Consider the following 17,310-nt stretch of genomic DNA (forward strand, 5'->3'; position numbering starts at 1 on the left):
AGGATGAAATTATCTATATTTTATATCTTTATATATCTATACTTATATAAAGCTCAATGTGTGTGTTGGCGCACTACAGGCCAGATCGTTCGAACTATAGCTACCAAATATGGCACATGCATACCTTGGAGGTCGGGAATATGCACCTGGGGTCCCTTTTTTTTTTGAATATTTAATTAGACTTTTAATTAGTATGTAAAAACTTATTTCCCTCCAAAAATATTTTCATTTCTCCACCGCCAAATGAGTAAGGCTTCAGTTTTTTTTCCCACGCTAGCGAGGGTAGGCTTAACATATTTTCGGCCGATTATTCCAAACTATTCTGTTTATTTTCTTAGTGTTTCATTCATTTAAAACTAAACATTGTTAATTAATCGATCTTTCAGATTCATTCTGAAGTACTTTTGAATTAAATTAAAACAGAATAAAGGAAATTAAAAATTTCTAATCTGCGTAGCGTTACCCTAACTGGCGTAGAAAATTCACGCATTCAGTTTTCATGCATTTAAAACTAAACATTGTTAATTGATCTTTCATGATGAATCAGAGAAAATTTTGTAGAAAACTTCAGGAGATATTACATAAGTTAAGAAAGATATTCTGTAGTGCCCATAAGGTTCAAATACTCGGCAACTCTGTTTTCAGTACTCATATTAAAAAAAAAAAAAATGCTTCGTTTCAGTAAAAATTGTTCTTGTATTAATTGCAATTTAACCATTTCCACTTTAATTTAAAGCATATATTCTTCGGGTGCTAACAGAAAATTAAGAGAGATACATATTACGCTATGGCTGAAGGCCTTTATATTATGAATGAATTATATGACTATCAAAATTTGAAGCTTTAAAATATTTTGATGAAGAAGCTATTGAAATAGGAGTTACATAAAATATTTAATTATTGAAATTTTAACGAGCATTAAGATTGGCGAACCGGCTGATCGCCAAAGGCGTCTAGTATAATATAAAGTAAAAAATCAAATTTAGTAAAGTGGAATGTTTATGAAGATGTTTGAAGTTTAGTTCATTAATTTTTTTTTGTATATATATATATATATATATTACTAAGCACTTGTTTACTGACACTGTTTTAATCCAAGTAATAAAATAAAGTAACTTTAGCTCATTAACATTTGTTTTGTTATCCATTAGTTAATAAAGTTACTTTTTACTCTTTATTTCAGCTCTTTGGTAAATAGTAATTTAATAGAATACTCTTTCTAAAAATAAAAATATGAAAGCACATTAAAGTTTTTAAATTCAAACGATTAATGAAAATTAAAAGTAATGTTCAATAGCATTAACCTTTAAAAGCTGTGCATGGGATTGAAACTGCTTTCATTTTTTAAGGAACAGAGAGTACCAAAAGCATGAAATTTCAGTGATATTTACATATACTTCAGATATATATTTGAAAATTCTTTCTTTTACAGTCTATTGAAAAACTATCTAGATATCTGTTATTACTTATAATCTATAAAAGTTAAATTCAAGGGAAAATGTCATTCGAGTTTAAAGTATATCCTCATTAAAAATTTGTTTTTTAATTGATTCTCTATGATGAGAAATCTACTCTTATGAAATCGTATGCATATCTCTTTAAAATAACCTTAGATATAGGAGGGGGGAAAATGAAGATTGTTTTAATATGTGCAAATATAGCAGATAGGTCACTTAAATATATTTCCTATCTTTCCTTTTTTTAAGTTTCCATTTCAATCGTTAGTATGGTAAATTTTTTTTCTATGCATAACGTTACTATCAATGAAACAAGACTAAATAAGAATCTGAAATCCTTGCTTTTATTCGTATATTTGATTGCAAATAACTAATAGATATATGAGGGGCGATCCGCAAAAAAGTTTACAAGGCAAAGGAAAAATGCTTTATCAACAACAGACACATGATACAAATGGTAATTAAAAGCCATATGTGACGGTCACTTCTCTACATAATCACCAAACCTGTTTAGGTATTTATCACTCCGCTGGACAAATTTGTTTAACCCGTCTTGGTAATAACCAGGTCCCTGGCTATTGAGCCAGTTCTGTTTTTTGAACATCACCGTCTGATATGAACCTTGTTTCGGATAAGGGTTGTTTCAATGCCAGGAAAAGGAAATAGTCACTGGGAGCCGAATCGGGGCTGTATGGGGGGGGGGATGGCTCCAGACCTCCTACCTAAACGTTTCCAGCAATCTCTCTGCCTACTTCAAAAGAATGACATCATTTTGTCACCTGTTGTCTACTCATTGCTTTGTCTGTCAATGTCCGATGGGGACACGGTCTTGGCGCATAGAAATCGTATCACGGCTCGCACTTCTGTGCGAGACCACTTCTCTGGAAGTTTTGTCATTACTGTCGCTGTTTCAGGTCTCAGTACTAACACTATCTGCTTGAACGACCGGCCTAAGACAACTAGGGCCATCTGTCGCCACTTTGGGAAACAATATTCCCATCCATAATTTTTACTTTCCAAGCGCTGCTGCTTATAAACTTTTTTTTGTATCACCCCTCGTATAATATTTTCGAGGTATATTATTTAAAATGCTAAACATTTTTTTGGATAAGTTTAGCAATTAATATTAATAAAACTAGCTTAAATTAAGTTTTTGGAGCAGCGGAGAAACAAAAGTCAGATGCTTATTTTTGGAAGCAACCTTTTATAATAAAAACCCAAAAAACATTATGCTTTTGATTTGCATGTTCTAGTTTCCATGAAATGATATTTTAAATTATTTTTTAAAGATTTTTTTTATATTCTTAATATTTTTTTTTTTTTACTAGAAAGTGTATTAAATAAAGAAAATAATTACCAAAATGTTTATGAAAATTTGTTTCATTAAAAAAAATTATTTTATGGAAATCTAGTGACATTGAAATATTTATGCACAAAGACTTGCTTTTGTACTTTTATTTAATATTTTAGTTATTCATATATTTCATGCTAAATAAATTTTGCAATCTATACAGAATTTGCTCCTGAACTTTTTCCATTAATTAAAGATCTGATAAATCAGTTTTTGAACTGTAACCGGCTTTCATATGTTCCAAATGGAGCTTCGCTTGAAATGCAATCAAAGTAGAATTTGTTACATGTATTGATTTCTCCCATTATTTTAGAATTATCTTAAAGGGGGGGGGGAATCCAAAGCAGTGTTGAAAGTAAAGCTTTGTTTGTTGTTCCAGTTTAACGATTTTTTTAAATTTCTGATAAAGAATCTTTTTGCAAAAATAAGACCCCCCCCCCCCAAAAAAAAAGAATCATGCTATTCTGAAAGCTTTTGGTGGTGGTTGTATACTTTAAAAACTATTTAATAGAAATGTATAAAATTTGGAATTGCGAAGTTTTCAGCCTTCCTCCTTCGATTGACTTGTTATAACTATCTATTGGAACATTTTTTAGCTTGCTAATTTAAGAATTAATTAAAAATATAAAACTTACTTTAGTTAAGCAGAAGTAGGTGTTAAAAAAGAAGTTTTTAAACTTCAATTAATACAAAAACGCTTTTTGCCGCAACCAAGCATTTCTTTAAAAATATGATTACAGAAAACAGAATATTTCATCACTGAAATCTTCAGCAAAAATTCGTTAATTGGACTATTTAATTAGAAATGTAAAAAAGATAATTTTTTAAATTTTGAAAGGGAGTAAAATTTAGTTTTTTACGTTGATAGTTCCGGAAGTTATTGTTGGAAAAACGTTAAAATTCAGTTTAATTTCTAATTAAAATTAAAAAAAAAAAAACGCTCCGAGTTGCACAATCCCGACCTCCAAAGTATACATGTGTCAAATTTCAAATTCGATTGTAGTAGTCTGTAGAGTGCCAACACATGCATGCACACACACTATTAATAATATTATTGAGTATTATACTACAAATGCTTTTTTGTAATCACAATTTACTTTATTGTCTGGAACTAACTAAAAGGCTAAACACAAAAGTAATTTGAATGGGATAGCTCTAGATATTGTTGAATTTGTTCCTGTTTGTATCATGAAACAAATGGCACTTTCAAGTAATTTTTTCTACCAAATTTTTTAATTAAGTCACAGAAATGGATTAGGTATTTTTTTTTAGCATTCTATTGTATAAAAATTTTATTTGTGAAAATTTTCTTTGAAATAACAAAGTCTAATGCTACCAATGTGAGAATAAGTTTACAATCGATTCCCTTTTGCATTGATGAAATAAATTTCCTTTTCTAATGTAAATTTTGTGATAGGCTTAGCAGCTTATAGTATTTATTTAAATGAGCATTTAATCCATTTTCTATGTAGCTTCATCTTTGTCTGGCAATAAGGACAGCATTTATAGTCTCGCCATGAATCCATCTGGAACTGTTATTGTGTCTGGATCTACCGAAAAAGTTCTTCGTGTTTGGGATCCTAGGACATGTCAGAAACTCATGAAACTGAAAGGTCATTCAGATAATGTGAAAGCACTAGTTGTAAACAGAGATGGTACACAGGTATGAGAAGATTTTATAATTAAACATTTATTTGCTAATTATTAATGCTAATTAGTCCCGTATAAAATATATTTGGCGTCTAATGTTTTCTAAATTATGTCAACCACTCCAGCCTTCTTAGTCAAGTTCATGTAATGACATCTCTCTGCTCCTTATTTACCCCAGTGTTCAGGTCATCACTCTCTTATATACTTCATCCAATGATTAATTATTCCTTATGGCTCTTCGGCTAAATTTCAGAGGTTGAGTAGTAGTTGTCATCAGTATTTTCTAATTCTTTACTTAAAGTAAGAGTGCTCATTCCGAGTAGAAGCGCGTGTGTGCTGGCTCACTATAAGGCATGTTATTATCTATCTGTCTTCTAAGTTATATTGATAGATTTTTTTTCTCCCTTGTCACAAAATCTTTCGATATTGATTGCTGTTTTTTGAAATTATTAATAATAGTTTTTACATTTTATCATTTATTTGCCTTTGATCATTGTCATTAGAATTAGCTCTATACTGATTGCCAATGTATGAATTAGAGAAACAGCTGTTCCTGAACTTTAATTGTATTTACTTTTCATAAAGTGTAATCATATAATTCACTGCTTTGTTTTACACTTTAAATTAAAAGATAATATTTTTCTGTTATTCATTATGTTCATTGTAGTAAGCAATGATTTAATTGTAAGCAAAGATCTTGTACTTGTTATTAATTTCTTTTATTAATTCTTATTTAGAGTTTAAAACAAGCTAATTTATATATTTTTATTCAATCTTTTAAAGTAATTATTCACTTATAGGTTTTATCTGGAAGCTCAGATGGTACCATTCGATTATGGTCACTAGGTCAGCAAAGATGCATTGCTACTATAAGAGTCCATGAAGTTGGAGTTTGGGCTTTGCAAGTACGTTAGTTAAAACAGGAAGTATATTAGTGAAAATACTAAAATTTATATTCATTTACATTCATATTCATTTGCTTAAAATTTTTTTTTTCTTGAATTTGAGAGTTGTCATTTGAAGACTGAATTACACCATTGCTTACCAGTTCAAGTCTTTCTGCAATTCTTTAATGGTTGCTAAGCACCATTCTTCCAGCCAATTAAGAAAATAACTATACAGTATTTAAAAAATGTTTTAACACTTTTTAAAAATTATTATATGGGGACAATTAAGACTTATTTTGTATTCAATAAAGAGTGTATCATTTAAAAAAAATTTAGAGTGTTTAAAGATCTCAATGTGTGGAAAATTAATAATACATTAGACCAGTAAGAAAATACCAACCAGATTCTATAAAATATTGGATAATCAACACATCATAAATCTGTTATGCCATTGGGAAATTATAGGTCTTGAAGGTGAATTTCGAAAACTTCCTCTATTTCTTGCAATGTAACCATATGGAAATGAGCGCGGCAATATTATTGACCTTTTGCATGTCATTCTTTATTCACTTCACTATAAATAAAAGCTTCGGCACATTAAAAAAAGCTAACTTTTAATTACTGATTAAAAAGTAAATAAATATATATCTCAGTCTATTTTTAATGACTTTTTGAAAAGTCTAAAAATACTTTTCGACCATATTATATTCTTATTCCTGGGAATTTTAGTGTTTCTTATATATTTCAGTTCTATGCGATAGATCAAATGTTTCATTTATCTTGTCTAATGTATATTGTAAATTTATTTTTTAAAGAATCTTCTCTGACAAAAAAATGGAGGATTCTAATTAACACATAGCATAAATAAAAATTATAATGACTGGAGTTTTTAAAGCTGCCTTTTGATGAGGAAATGTACATTGAAGAGGTCTCCAGTAGTGGTTATGTCGAAAAAAATACTTACATAATTATCATTCGGGTAGAAATGCAAGAAAAAAATATATATGCCGGTTTTTGAATTTTTTGAAATGTGTTACTGAGGTATTACATTTTGAAGAAGTTGAAACATATTAGATTATACAAATTTTTATTTACTAAAACAAACTGAGGGTTAATAAATTTTATGATGAAAAAGTAAAATATAGTTATAAGTAAATATGGTTGATAAAGTATTTCTGAATATTTAGTGGATTGAATAGACTGATTTAAACTTTTAAATAATTGTAAATTTATATTTCATTCTTATTTCTTAACCAGAATTATGTAGTTTTTTTAAAATCAAAAGTAAGTTTTGGATATTGTGAGTTCTTTATAATTATATATTTTTCAAGCTCTTCTTGAGATTAATTAATTTGAGAAATTTTTGAGTTTTCCTGGTTTAGTGGTGACAGCCTTTATATGGTTAAGATCTGAAAAGGTATTTATAGTCTGTGAAGTTAATTTTTAAAAAAATGATACCCTTTATTGCTTTTCTTCTTCTCATCACTTCAACAAAGCAATCTCAAATCAATAACACTAAGGGGGAAAAAATTAGTCTTTTAAGATAGTAATAGACTGTTGTATAATATTATCAGTGGATATTACAAAATCGCCCTTAAAGAAGCAAGCACTTCTAAAAATTTATCCTTGGCTATTCCTGGAGAGCTTGAAAACGATTTTGGTTTTTAAATGCAATATTATTTAAGATTACAAGAATAAGTATATTTATATAATTATTTTAAATTTGAAATACTCATATTAGTAGTTGAAATTCTCACAGCTATAATTTTGCTTTTCTTTTAACAGACAAATGATAGTTTTACTATGGCCTTTTCTGGAGGTCGTGATAGAAAAATATTTAAAATTGATCTTAGGAACACAGAAATTAAAGCATTAATTGGGGAAGAAACTGCACCTGTTTTGAAAGTAAGCCACTCTTCATTGCACATTTTTTGTATGAGTATTTGCTAAATGCTTCAACTAATAGGCCCTTTTCTGCCTCTAGATGATTTTAACTCCAGATGCTTCATCATTATGGGTTGCAACTACCGATTCAAGTATAAAAAATTGGGTACTATTATATTATTTTTCCTGATCTTTCATTACTTGCATACATGAGAATATGAAATCTTGAAATTGCAGTTTGATTGAATGCAAGGTGTTATATCAAACGTATAACATACTTATAAATTGAAAACTGTATAATTATTCTTTCGACTATTTTACTTTGGTGAAAAATTCTGATTTATATCTAATGAGAATTTGAATACATCTGATATTATTTTTACATTAACTTCATTTTCTGTTTTTGGATAATAATAATAATAATTAAAAAAAAAAACAGAATTCGGATGGACTATGCTATCCATTTTCTAAATATGTATTTTACTATTTGATTCTTTTTGAATATTTTTATGATATTAACTTAATTGGTTTTCTATCTTTGCTTGCTTATTGTTTCAAAATGTAAAATTATTTTATGGATAATGCTATAAGTTTATTCGTGCTATTTAGATAATGTATATATTTCAGTTTTATGAGAGAATTTTGCAAGAAATTCTCTTTACTCATATGTGGTTAATGTGAAAGCAATTTCAGAAGTACAGTTTTCATATAAAAAATATGGCAATATATTTGTAATCTGGAAAAGCTAAGTTTTTTCTTCAAAGGAAAAAAAAAAAAAAAAAAAAATCTGATGGAGGATGTAATGCAGAAACACTTTGTTCTGAATTAAAAAATACTTTGAGTTCTGAAATAATTTGCATGATGTCAAATATCATGTGGAAGTCAAATAGTTACCTTAATATACTATGATTCTTATTAAGACTTTTTATGCTTAAATAATTTTTGAAATATAAATAATTCTGATATTATCAAATTTTCAGTCTGAAATCTTGGGAACCTTTTTCATTTTTTTGGTTAGAACATTTGAAAATTTCTTTTTTTTGGGGCTGGGGGATTACTATTTCATATTGTCATTGATAAATGTGGCTACTATAGAATTTTGTCTCGAAAAATTGAAAGAAAATGCATTTGGAACGCAGGTTTTGCTTAGATCTGTAATTTGCTATCCCCCCGCTTTGGAGTTATGCTTTTGATCTAAGATTTATCGCATTAAACCTATTTGCTATTTTTAAATTATATTACTTTTCATCATCTTTATTGCTTTGAATCTAATTTTTAAATTTTCTTCCATCTCACAATTGCAGTAATCTTTCTTTATATTGCGAAAAGCGTTTTCAAATACGATTTATTAAATAATGTATTTATTCTCGTTTTTTACAGTCAGTCAATAGTCGAAATTCTCGAATGGAAGATTATGATACTGATTTGTTGCCTCCGATTAATCAGGGTCCAGATCATGTGATTAAAGGTAATATTAAATAATTAAATTTTTGCTATTTCAGTTTTGAAACTTATTTGAAAAATTAAAACTGATAACATGTACAAATCAAGCATTCAAATGCACCATAGTAGGAATTAAGGCACTGTTTTGTGTTAATCAAAAGCATTCTGAATGTAATCTCATATAGCATTAAATAATAATCCGTGACCGAACGAAGAGATACAGATGATGAATTATTCTTCAAGTCTATGGATGCAGAAATAAAGGCAAATGCATATCACGTTTCAATAAGGCTAATATTTATTTACAGTAAGCAAGATTAAAATACAGAAAAGAAAAAGTTATTTATATACATCTAGCTAAGATGTTAAGATTTTACTATATAGAATGCCTTAAACAATTTTTGATGCATCCCACACAAATCAATTGCTTTTTGATAAATAATAAGATAATTTCATGCAGAGATTTTTTTTAAAGTAAGTACTTAAGAATAATTCTTCATGAAATTAAAAAATTAACTCTACTTCACAAAAATAATTCAATAAAATTTTTAAATATCACTATTAGGATTCTTTTAAACCTTAAAGTGAGGGATTCAAAATATATAAGTTTAGATACTGGTGAAAGATTATTTGAACTTGTCTGGTTTGGATAACATTACCAGGAAAATGTGAGGTATCAAACATCTGTACGAGTCTTGGCACTCATCATAGGCAAGGAAAAGCAGAGGAGTCACAGGAATATCATGCATGCAGGTAGATATTTCGCTTTGCAACGGCGCAGACACAAAACATTAGCAAATGCCACGAAATTAGAATCTCCCCATCTCTTTCTCCATCAAACAATTGGTCGTTTTCTCTGGGGTATGACCATCAATTTTCGTTTTAGCATCTTTTACAATCCATTGCTAAATATCAACAGGGGTTTCCCCTATTTGAGCTCTACTCACAAGGCAATCAAAAGTAGTTAATCCAGAATTTACCCATTCAGCCTCTCTCTAGGTGTTGTATGACTTTTCCGTACCTATCATAATACTGTCAATCAATGGTCTTGTTTACAAGGCGATTGTGTTACTGATAAGGATCAGTTCTAGAAAAGGTTGCAACATTTTAAACGCTATTTAAAAGTGTCAGATTTGACGAAAGTTAAAATGATGTTTAACGCATTTTCGAATACTTAATGATACGTTCTTTAATACGATTTCATGCGTTTTAATACTATCTGAATAATTTCCACTTTGTTTTTTATGAAAGATGAATTGCTTTTCAATGAATTTATTAAAAAATATATGATAAAAATAAAACGAATGATATTTCTTTTCTTATAAATACTGTATCCACTTCGAAACAATAAGAATTTCTTCTAGATTTTGGATATAAAAATGCATTATTTTACATAAATACAGTACACTCTCGATTATCCGCGAAATTGGGTGGCGCTGCCGCCGCGGATAACAAAAATCGCGGATAATCCGAAAAAAGCTAAAAACGGGTATAGCACAAAAGAAAATAGTCATTCCAACTTTGAAAAATCGTTTTATGTACAATAAAACGTAAAATAAACAGCAGGAAATGTTTAACTAACGCTTAATATTTTAGTATATCACTCAAAACTAACCTAAAATGCATTTTGTTAATGAAAACAGAAAAGTGCTTTGTACTTACGAGAGGCGTCAAGGATACACAGAAAAATTAATACATATGTACTATTTTAATATTGTAATGTATTATGTAATTACAAAAGCATAACTGTAAAACTGCACCTTTTTGAAAAAATCAGTCAAAAAAAAAAAAAAAACTTTGTGCTGCAGGCGCGGATAATCCGCACCGCGGATAACCCGCTCGCGGATAATCGGGAGTCTACTGTATAACGATTTGCAATAAACGAAAGAGTTTTGGTTTCATTAATTTTTGCTTTATTCCTTCTTGATTCGTTTGTTTAATTCAATAAGTTTGAACATTGAAATATATATTATTTGAATGCAGGCACTTAAAAAAAATGTTGTTTTTAAATTTGAAGTACAATTAAATGAGGTTAATGGTATTGTAAGGAGGAAATAGTTACAAAAGCAATTCTTGAAATGCCGTACGTAATAAGAAAAGCTTCCATCTACAGATGTTAAGTTTCCATTATATCAGTTATATCAGTTTCAAAAAAATCAGTGTCCAGTGTAGAAGCGCCATTACAAATTTATCATCGTAGATTTAATTTCAATGTTTTTGCATTTCATTTTTTAAAAATCTGTGCTCTGATAAAGATATATTATTTGTTCATTATATAACTTTTCATTTTGTATATGAAATATAGCAAGTGCATTGTGCATAAAAAGAAACAACCTACTGAAACTGAAGTATTTGCTAACTGATCATTTGCATCTGCGAAAATCTGTAAGAGATGTTAGCTGAATTCAAATTTAATTTTTTTCTAGATGCATTATTTATTTAATCATAACTCAAATCTACTGCTAAAAAATAAAACAGAATTAAAAAAATGATTTTTATATTAACATATGTATTATATATTCAGAAATTTTAATTTTTTTTTAACAATCGTTCATTTATAAGAAATTAGTCATTAAAAATCGTGATGAATGAAGTTCTGGTAATGCACTCTTTACAATATACATCTACACTTTTATTCTAAATTTTTAATGATTAATTATGCTTTTTTTTCCATACTTCAAACAATGTAATTATTTCCATTTTCAGAAGAATTCAGAGCCGTTTCAAATCTTCCAGAGGCCGTGAGGTAATGCAAATCTTGAAGCCCCCTTTTCCCTCCAAAGTTTTTATCGATTTTAATTTAATTTTGATCCAGCAGTTTTAAGTAGCAAATTTTGAAAAACTGCAGTCGCAAGTCCCTTTCTAAAAAGTCCATTTCAATATTTCACATATAAAAAAAGGGCACAGTTAAAATGTAAGTTTAACGTTAAGCAAAATATTAAAAAATAAAAGACAAGTTTCCTTAACACACTCTAAATAATATTGTAAAAGGAGGGGACATTTTTTTAAAACTGTAAAGCTCCAAATTTTTTAGAATTTTAAAATAGCATTATGAAGAACTTGTAAATAGTTGCAAAATTAATTTAATCATTATTTGATTTTGAATTGAATAAATTTGATTGCACGACCCTCTGTCAATAAATGAAAGTATAAAACTAAATAATTTTCTAGAACTGCTAAAAACTTTCAGGAGCTCTGAGGGGCTCCTTGGCAATTGCCGAAATTCAAATCGCTTAGGATTCAAATCTCTTAGGAATTTAGTTATATTTGTTAGAAATGGCTTTAAGGACACATTTCGATGTGCCCATTGAACGTTCTTAAGCAATTTTTTTTTTCTTTCGTGAAAACAATGTGCATATTGCAGACATTTTGCTATGGGAAAAGTCTGGTTTTCTCACAATGAGCCCATAGTTTGCAAAAGTTCAGTCGATATCAGTATAAGATTTCAAAAGCAAATGAATTTAGAATATTAGTTTCTTTATTAAAAGAAATAAAGTCAGACTTCTGTTATTGCATTGCAGGAGAAACTCGTGCTGTAACAATAAAGAAGTTTTTAGAGATGTTTTATTTCCTCAAAATTATATGAGTGAACATATACTTTTATTTCTGTAATTTACTTTCAACCATAATACATGAAACCTTGATTACATCTTCAGAATATTATTGGTATATAAATTTTTAATCGTATTATACACTCAGAGACAGACAGAAGCTTTCTCCTTTTGTTGAAGCATCAAAATTTAGTTAAAATACCGGCAGTACATCTTCTCGCCAAATACTCTTGCCAAAAGATAACATGTGTTTTAGCAAACCTAGACTAATCACTCTCTACTCCTTTTTTTCAAAGAGCTGCGCATGATTTACTGGCCATTTATGACCGGTACGGAAATGTCCGTATGTATGTCCCACTACCTCTCTCCACCCAATCTCAGCATTCTGTCAGGAGAAGGGTTTTAATTCCTTAAGGGGTCATTTCTTTTCCGAGGGAATTGTTATAAGGTTAGCGTCCAAGCAAACTGATTCATTCAGTTATCCTGGTTAAATAGTTTTTTTTTTTTTTGCTATTAGTGCTCTAATGGAAGCTTCTAAAGCCACCCCTTTCTTCCCAGTATGTGTGGCCTCTGGTTCAGAGGATCGCTCTCCTTCCTTCTCTATTATTGTAACATTCTTTCTTTATGATGTTGCGCCATAATTGAGGTAAAAATTGTTGTTATAACTGATTTCTTGTTATAAGTCTCTCTCAGCAGACTAAAGTGCAGTGAAGAATTGGCATTCACTAGAACGGATTTTTTTTTTAATTTTATTATAATGCTCAGATTATCAGAATCTCTTTTGGGTGAATATAGATCTATGGCAGTAAATTCATGTTGTTTGAAAATCTTGTATACTTATACATGCAGCTATGTATATCCTAATCAGTTAGTGAGTGCATTCCATGCCTTTAAAACTTTATTTCTGTGGTTCATTTCTTTGTATCATAATATCTTTCATGAAAGTGACACAATGCTTTTATTATTAATTTTAAAGTTATCATTTGAGTAAAAGTTTTTTTACATTTTTATTCATTATGAACATATTTTCTTTGCATATTAGCATTAACTTGTCCGTGCATTCAGGGCCGGGTCATCAAATAAGCAAAGCAGGTGACTGTCAAGGGACCCCATAACATTAAACAGTTCAAAAATTTTGATATATTCTAAAATATTTTTCTAATATTCCTAATTAATTATATTTTACAAGTTTTATTTTATTTGAAAATTCCATCTTATTTTACTATAAATATTTTATTATAAATTCTATTGTAATAGTTTCAGAAATTTTTCCCTATTTAATTTAAAACTTTTTTAAAATTTAAATTGTGAATTTTTTTACGTGCAAAAGAGTATTGAAACCAATTTTCTTGAAAGAAACGTGTAATTAAATGTTTTGTCAGTTTATCAGAGCTTGCTACATAAAAATGCTTATATAGAGAATTAAACCCAATAAAGAAATGGGTTTAAGAAATTAGAGAGGCAGAAAAGAAAAAAAAAAGACACCGAAAATTACGTTATCTAAGGTACTCTAGTGAGTTTGATCCCTGCTCTGGGTGCATTGTAAATCACTTATTTTATTCTTGCTCTAAATTGTACTTTTTATATTCTAACTTTTACTGTATTTGAAATCATTTGTAGTATAATGCCCACTTTCATGCTTTTAAATGAAAGCAGCCTCTTTAACAACAACAACAAACTATGTTTCTTGTTTTGATCACAAAGCTGATAACTGCTGAACTGATTTCTTGATACCTGTTGTTAATATGGTTATTAGATTAAAAAGCAATTTTGGCATTTCAGATGTATTAAGTTGCCATTGTATGAGAACTTTGATACTCCTTTGAAACTTCCATTTGATTATATCAAAGAATATTAATATAATTTATCAGATGGCATGATTTTATAATATTCAATACCTTCTCCTGAGGTATTAAATATTACAATGACGGTAGATGCTCAAGCAACAATTAGCATTTGGTCAAAACTGCATTGTTTCTTATAAATATCTGGGGAAAAATTGATTGATTCAAATGAAGGTTGTATTTTATGTTTTTTGTTATTTTTCTTCATTTTATGACTTTTTTTCGTGGAATAATAATTTAATAATCTGTCTTTGTAGGATGAGGGGACATATTGGGAGTTTTGAAGAATTATAATTTTTATAGCATAACTTGTTTTTTGTATTATAATTTTTTTTTCCTCTTTGTGAGAAACCAATTTTATTTTTCTTGCAAATCCCCTTTCATCTCCTCCTCTTCAAAACGGAATCATATTTTCAAACAAAACTTTTATCATTCTTTTAAATCTAGTATTGAAAGGGATTTTAAAACATTATTTACTTATTTATTTACTTAAATAGAAAAACTGTGTGGAGGTTTTTTTAACAATTATTTTTTAATCTGTTAATTATGTGAATTACATTTGAAATTTTTTTCCAGGAAATCCCAGCATTAGGCATTATGTTGTTCTTAATGACAAAAGGCACATTCTAACTAAAGATACTGACAATAATATTCAAATGTATGATGTTTTGAAAGTAAGTTTATTTAGAACATGTTTTACTTATTTGATAATTTCTTTTATATTACTTTATATTAAAATTATATTAAATTAATATTACTTTAACCAATAGTTAAAAATATTATATTTCCATGAATAAGCAATTTATTATTGTGTTATATCTTTGGCTAAGATAATTAACTTTCATTTTTTACTGTATACATGTGTAAAGTACATTGATCTCTCCACAATCCGGTGCTTCGTTAATTCAGCTAGTTGCCTGGTGTTTTGAAATGGGCGAGTGAGGAGCATTAAAGAAAAAATTTATTTTATGCCAGTAACTGTGATCTTGGGACAATGCATTTAATAGACTGCTTATATTTTAAATAATATTTTATAATTGTATAAAACCGTTTCTTTTTTTAAACTAAGTGAACCTATTTTAATCAATTTCTTTTTTAATCGCTCAGTCTTGTGATCTGATATTTGCTGGAGTACTCAGATACTAGTGTATCTATTTTTCAACTTTTTAGTTTTAATCATATACAAAGGTACTTTAGTGTCATTATTTGTCTTCAGTGTATTTTATCTTCTGTTCATTTGTTTCATGCAAAATTCAATACTATATTTACTGGTTTCAATAGGCTTCAAAGGTTGAAGATTTGGGTCAAGTTGACTTTGAAGCTGAAGTTAAAAAGAATTTCAAGTTAATTTATGTACCTAATTGGTTTTCTGTGGATCTTAAAACAGGAGTAAGTAACACTAAGTTGATATTTTGTCATATTAATGTACTTCAAATTTTTCCCGTCATAGAAACTATTTCATGACATTAAAAAAATCCGAGGAAAGATTGAATCGCATATTTATATTGCCTAGTGCATATAACATTCATTAGTATAATTAAATATTATTAATTAAGTCCTGAAATAGATTTTATGACAAAAAGGTAAAACATAAAATTCTAAAAACATGTGAAGTATAATTTTGCTTATAAATAAAATGTTCCTGGGTTTTTAAAGCTTATAAAAAAATTATTGGAACTAAATATATTTGCAATACTGGATCTATTAATATTATTTATATAAACATGCATCGTTGGTGGTAAAAATGTCACCATTTAAATTTTAGGATATATTTTTTTGTGCTGTCTTAAAATTAGATGCTTGCTTGACTATGGTACCAAAATGAAAACTTTGAAGAAAAATGTGCAAAAGTAAAAGTAACGAATCCAGCAGGATCTTTCTGCTGGATTTGTTGCATTTTGAATTTGAATCTGTGTTTCAGAGAATGTTGTATGACTATAAAATATAATCACATTAAAAATGTATTTAATTAAATAACGTTACTTTGCTGCTAGAAATATATAAAATATCCCATTATAGTAAAAGCTGATTATGATTTATAAATTAGATGCTTTCCCTTGTTTTGTTTTTTCTTCTGTTTGTTACTCTCCAAAACTCGCTCTTAATAATATAAATACCCATAACATAATCTACATGTTGCAAAGGAATGGACAGACAAATAAACAGATACTACAAACACATGTACAAATTTTAAATATTTATCAACTATTTGCATAAAACATACTGTATTCTATAAAAAGTTTTTCGCATAGAAACTTCATTTCAAAGAAGGAATTTCATATTGAAAAGCAACGATTCATATTGAGTAACAGTTTGAACATCTTTTTTGTAATGTTTTTGAATTAATAGTTTTTTTATCCCGCTCAAATTCCACTTGCAATGCCATAAAGTTGAAAGCGATTGTACATTGTTGATAGAATGAGTTGAATTTGGAAAAGGTAGTAACCTATTTCATGTAGCTCTGACTGATATTTTATAAATTTTTGTCCTGCGCCTTTGGAATTTCAGATTTCACCTAATTGGTTATCATCTTTATAAAGTAAATCAGATTTTCCCCATAAAAACGATCTGGTGTCTGTCATGTCGAAAATTTTTACAAAACCAGTGTGCGTGGTATCTTGTTTCTTACTAGTAACCTTAGATATGAAGCTAAGGAGTCCTTCATTTTGAATTTGCTAGATTCTAAATTCTTTTGCGGGCTAAAGATGGTGATTTTACTATCTCAAGTCTGATGGGATTTTGTCAATATACCACGTCCTTCGAGTGGCCTCTCTGGACTATGTCCTGAAAATGATGATCCCTAGACCAGTGGTCTGCCACCAGCAAGCGTATGATCTGATCAATCCATACCCTTGCTGGTGGCATACCAGTGGTCTGGCGCAATGACACAGCAGTTCTTTTTTATCCTCCAGAAAAGTGAAAACTTAATCAGTTGGATGAAGTCTTGCATGAACCAGGCTACTTTTTGTAACATGATGCTTACAATTTTTGTACGAATTTCAATTAATTGTATTTTCAGCAACAGTTAACCCAGTGGTACATCCATTGAATACATCTGTTCATACTGCACTTTTTCTGCGCATAAATTTTTCTTATGAGAAACAATTTGTGAAACTAGAAACCCTATTCGATATTTACACTAGTATCATAACAAAAATTCTTTTTCTTGCTTGTTAATATCCTGTGAATATATAAATTAACTGACATAATTTACTTAATGACTTGTTCAAAAATCGTCATACC

At 28.9% G+C, this 17,310-nt stretch overlaps 1 protein-coding gene across 2 annotated transcripts in view; it reads left to right on the forward strand.

Annotated features, from left to right (window-relative positions):
* LOC129960025 (WD repeat-containing protein 48-like) overlaps positions 1–17,310 on the forward strand; it is a 63,649-nt gene that overhangs the window by 30,562 nt on the left and 15,777 nt on the right. For both annotated transcript variants that reach the window (XM_056073032.1, XM_056073033.1), the window contains exons 6-12: positions 4,281–4,471; positions 5,259–5,363; positions 7,131–7,250; positions 7,330–7,395; positions 8,610–8,697; positions 14,644–14,741; positions 15,349–15,456. In XM_056073032.1, the coding sequence (XP_055929007.1) occupies positions 4,281–4,471; positions 5,259–5,363; positions 7,131–7,250; positions 7,330–7,395; positions 8,610–8,697; positions 14,644–14,741; positions 15,349–15,456 (776 nt within the window). The remainder of the gene's footprint in view (positions 1–4,280; positions 4,472–5,258; positions 5,364–7,130; positions 7,251–7,329; positions 7,396–8,609; positions 8,698–14,643; positions 14,742–15,348; positions 15,457–17,310) is intronic.

This window comes from Argiope bruennichi, chromosome X2, assembly GCF_947563725.1.
Source record: "Argiope bruennichi chromosome X2, qqArgBrue1.1, whole genome shotgun sequence".
NCBI lineage: Eukaryota > Metazoa > Arthropoda > Arachnida > Araneae > Araneidae > Argiope > Argiope bruennichi.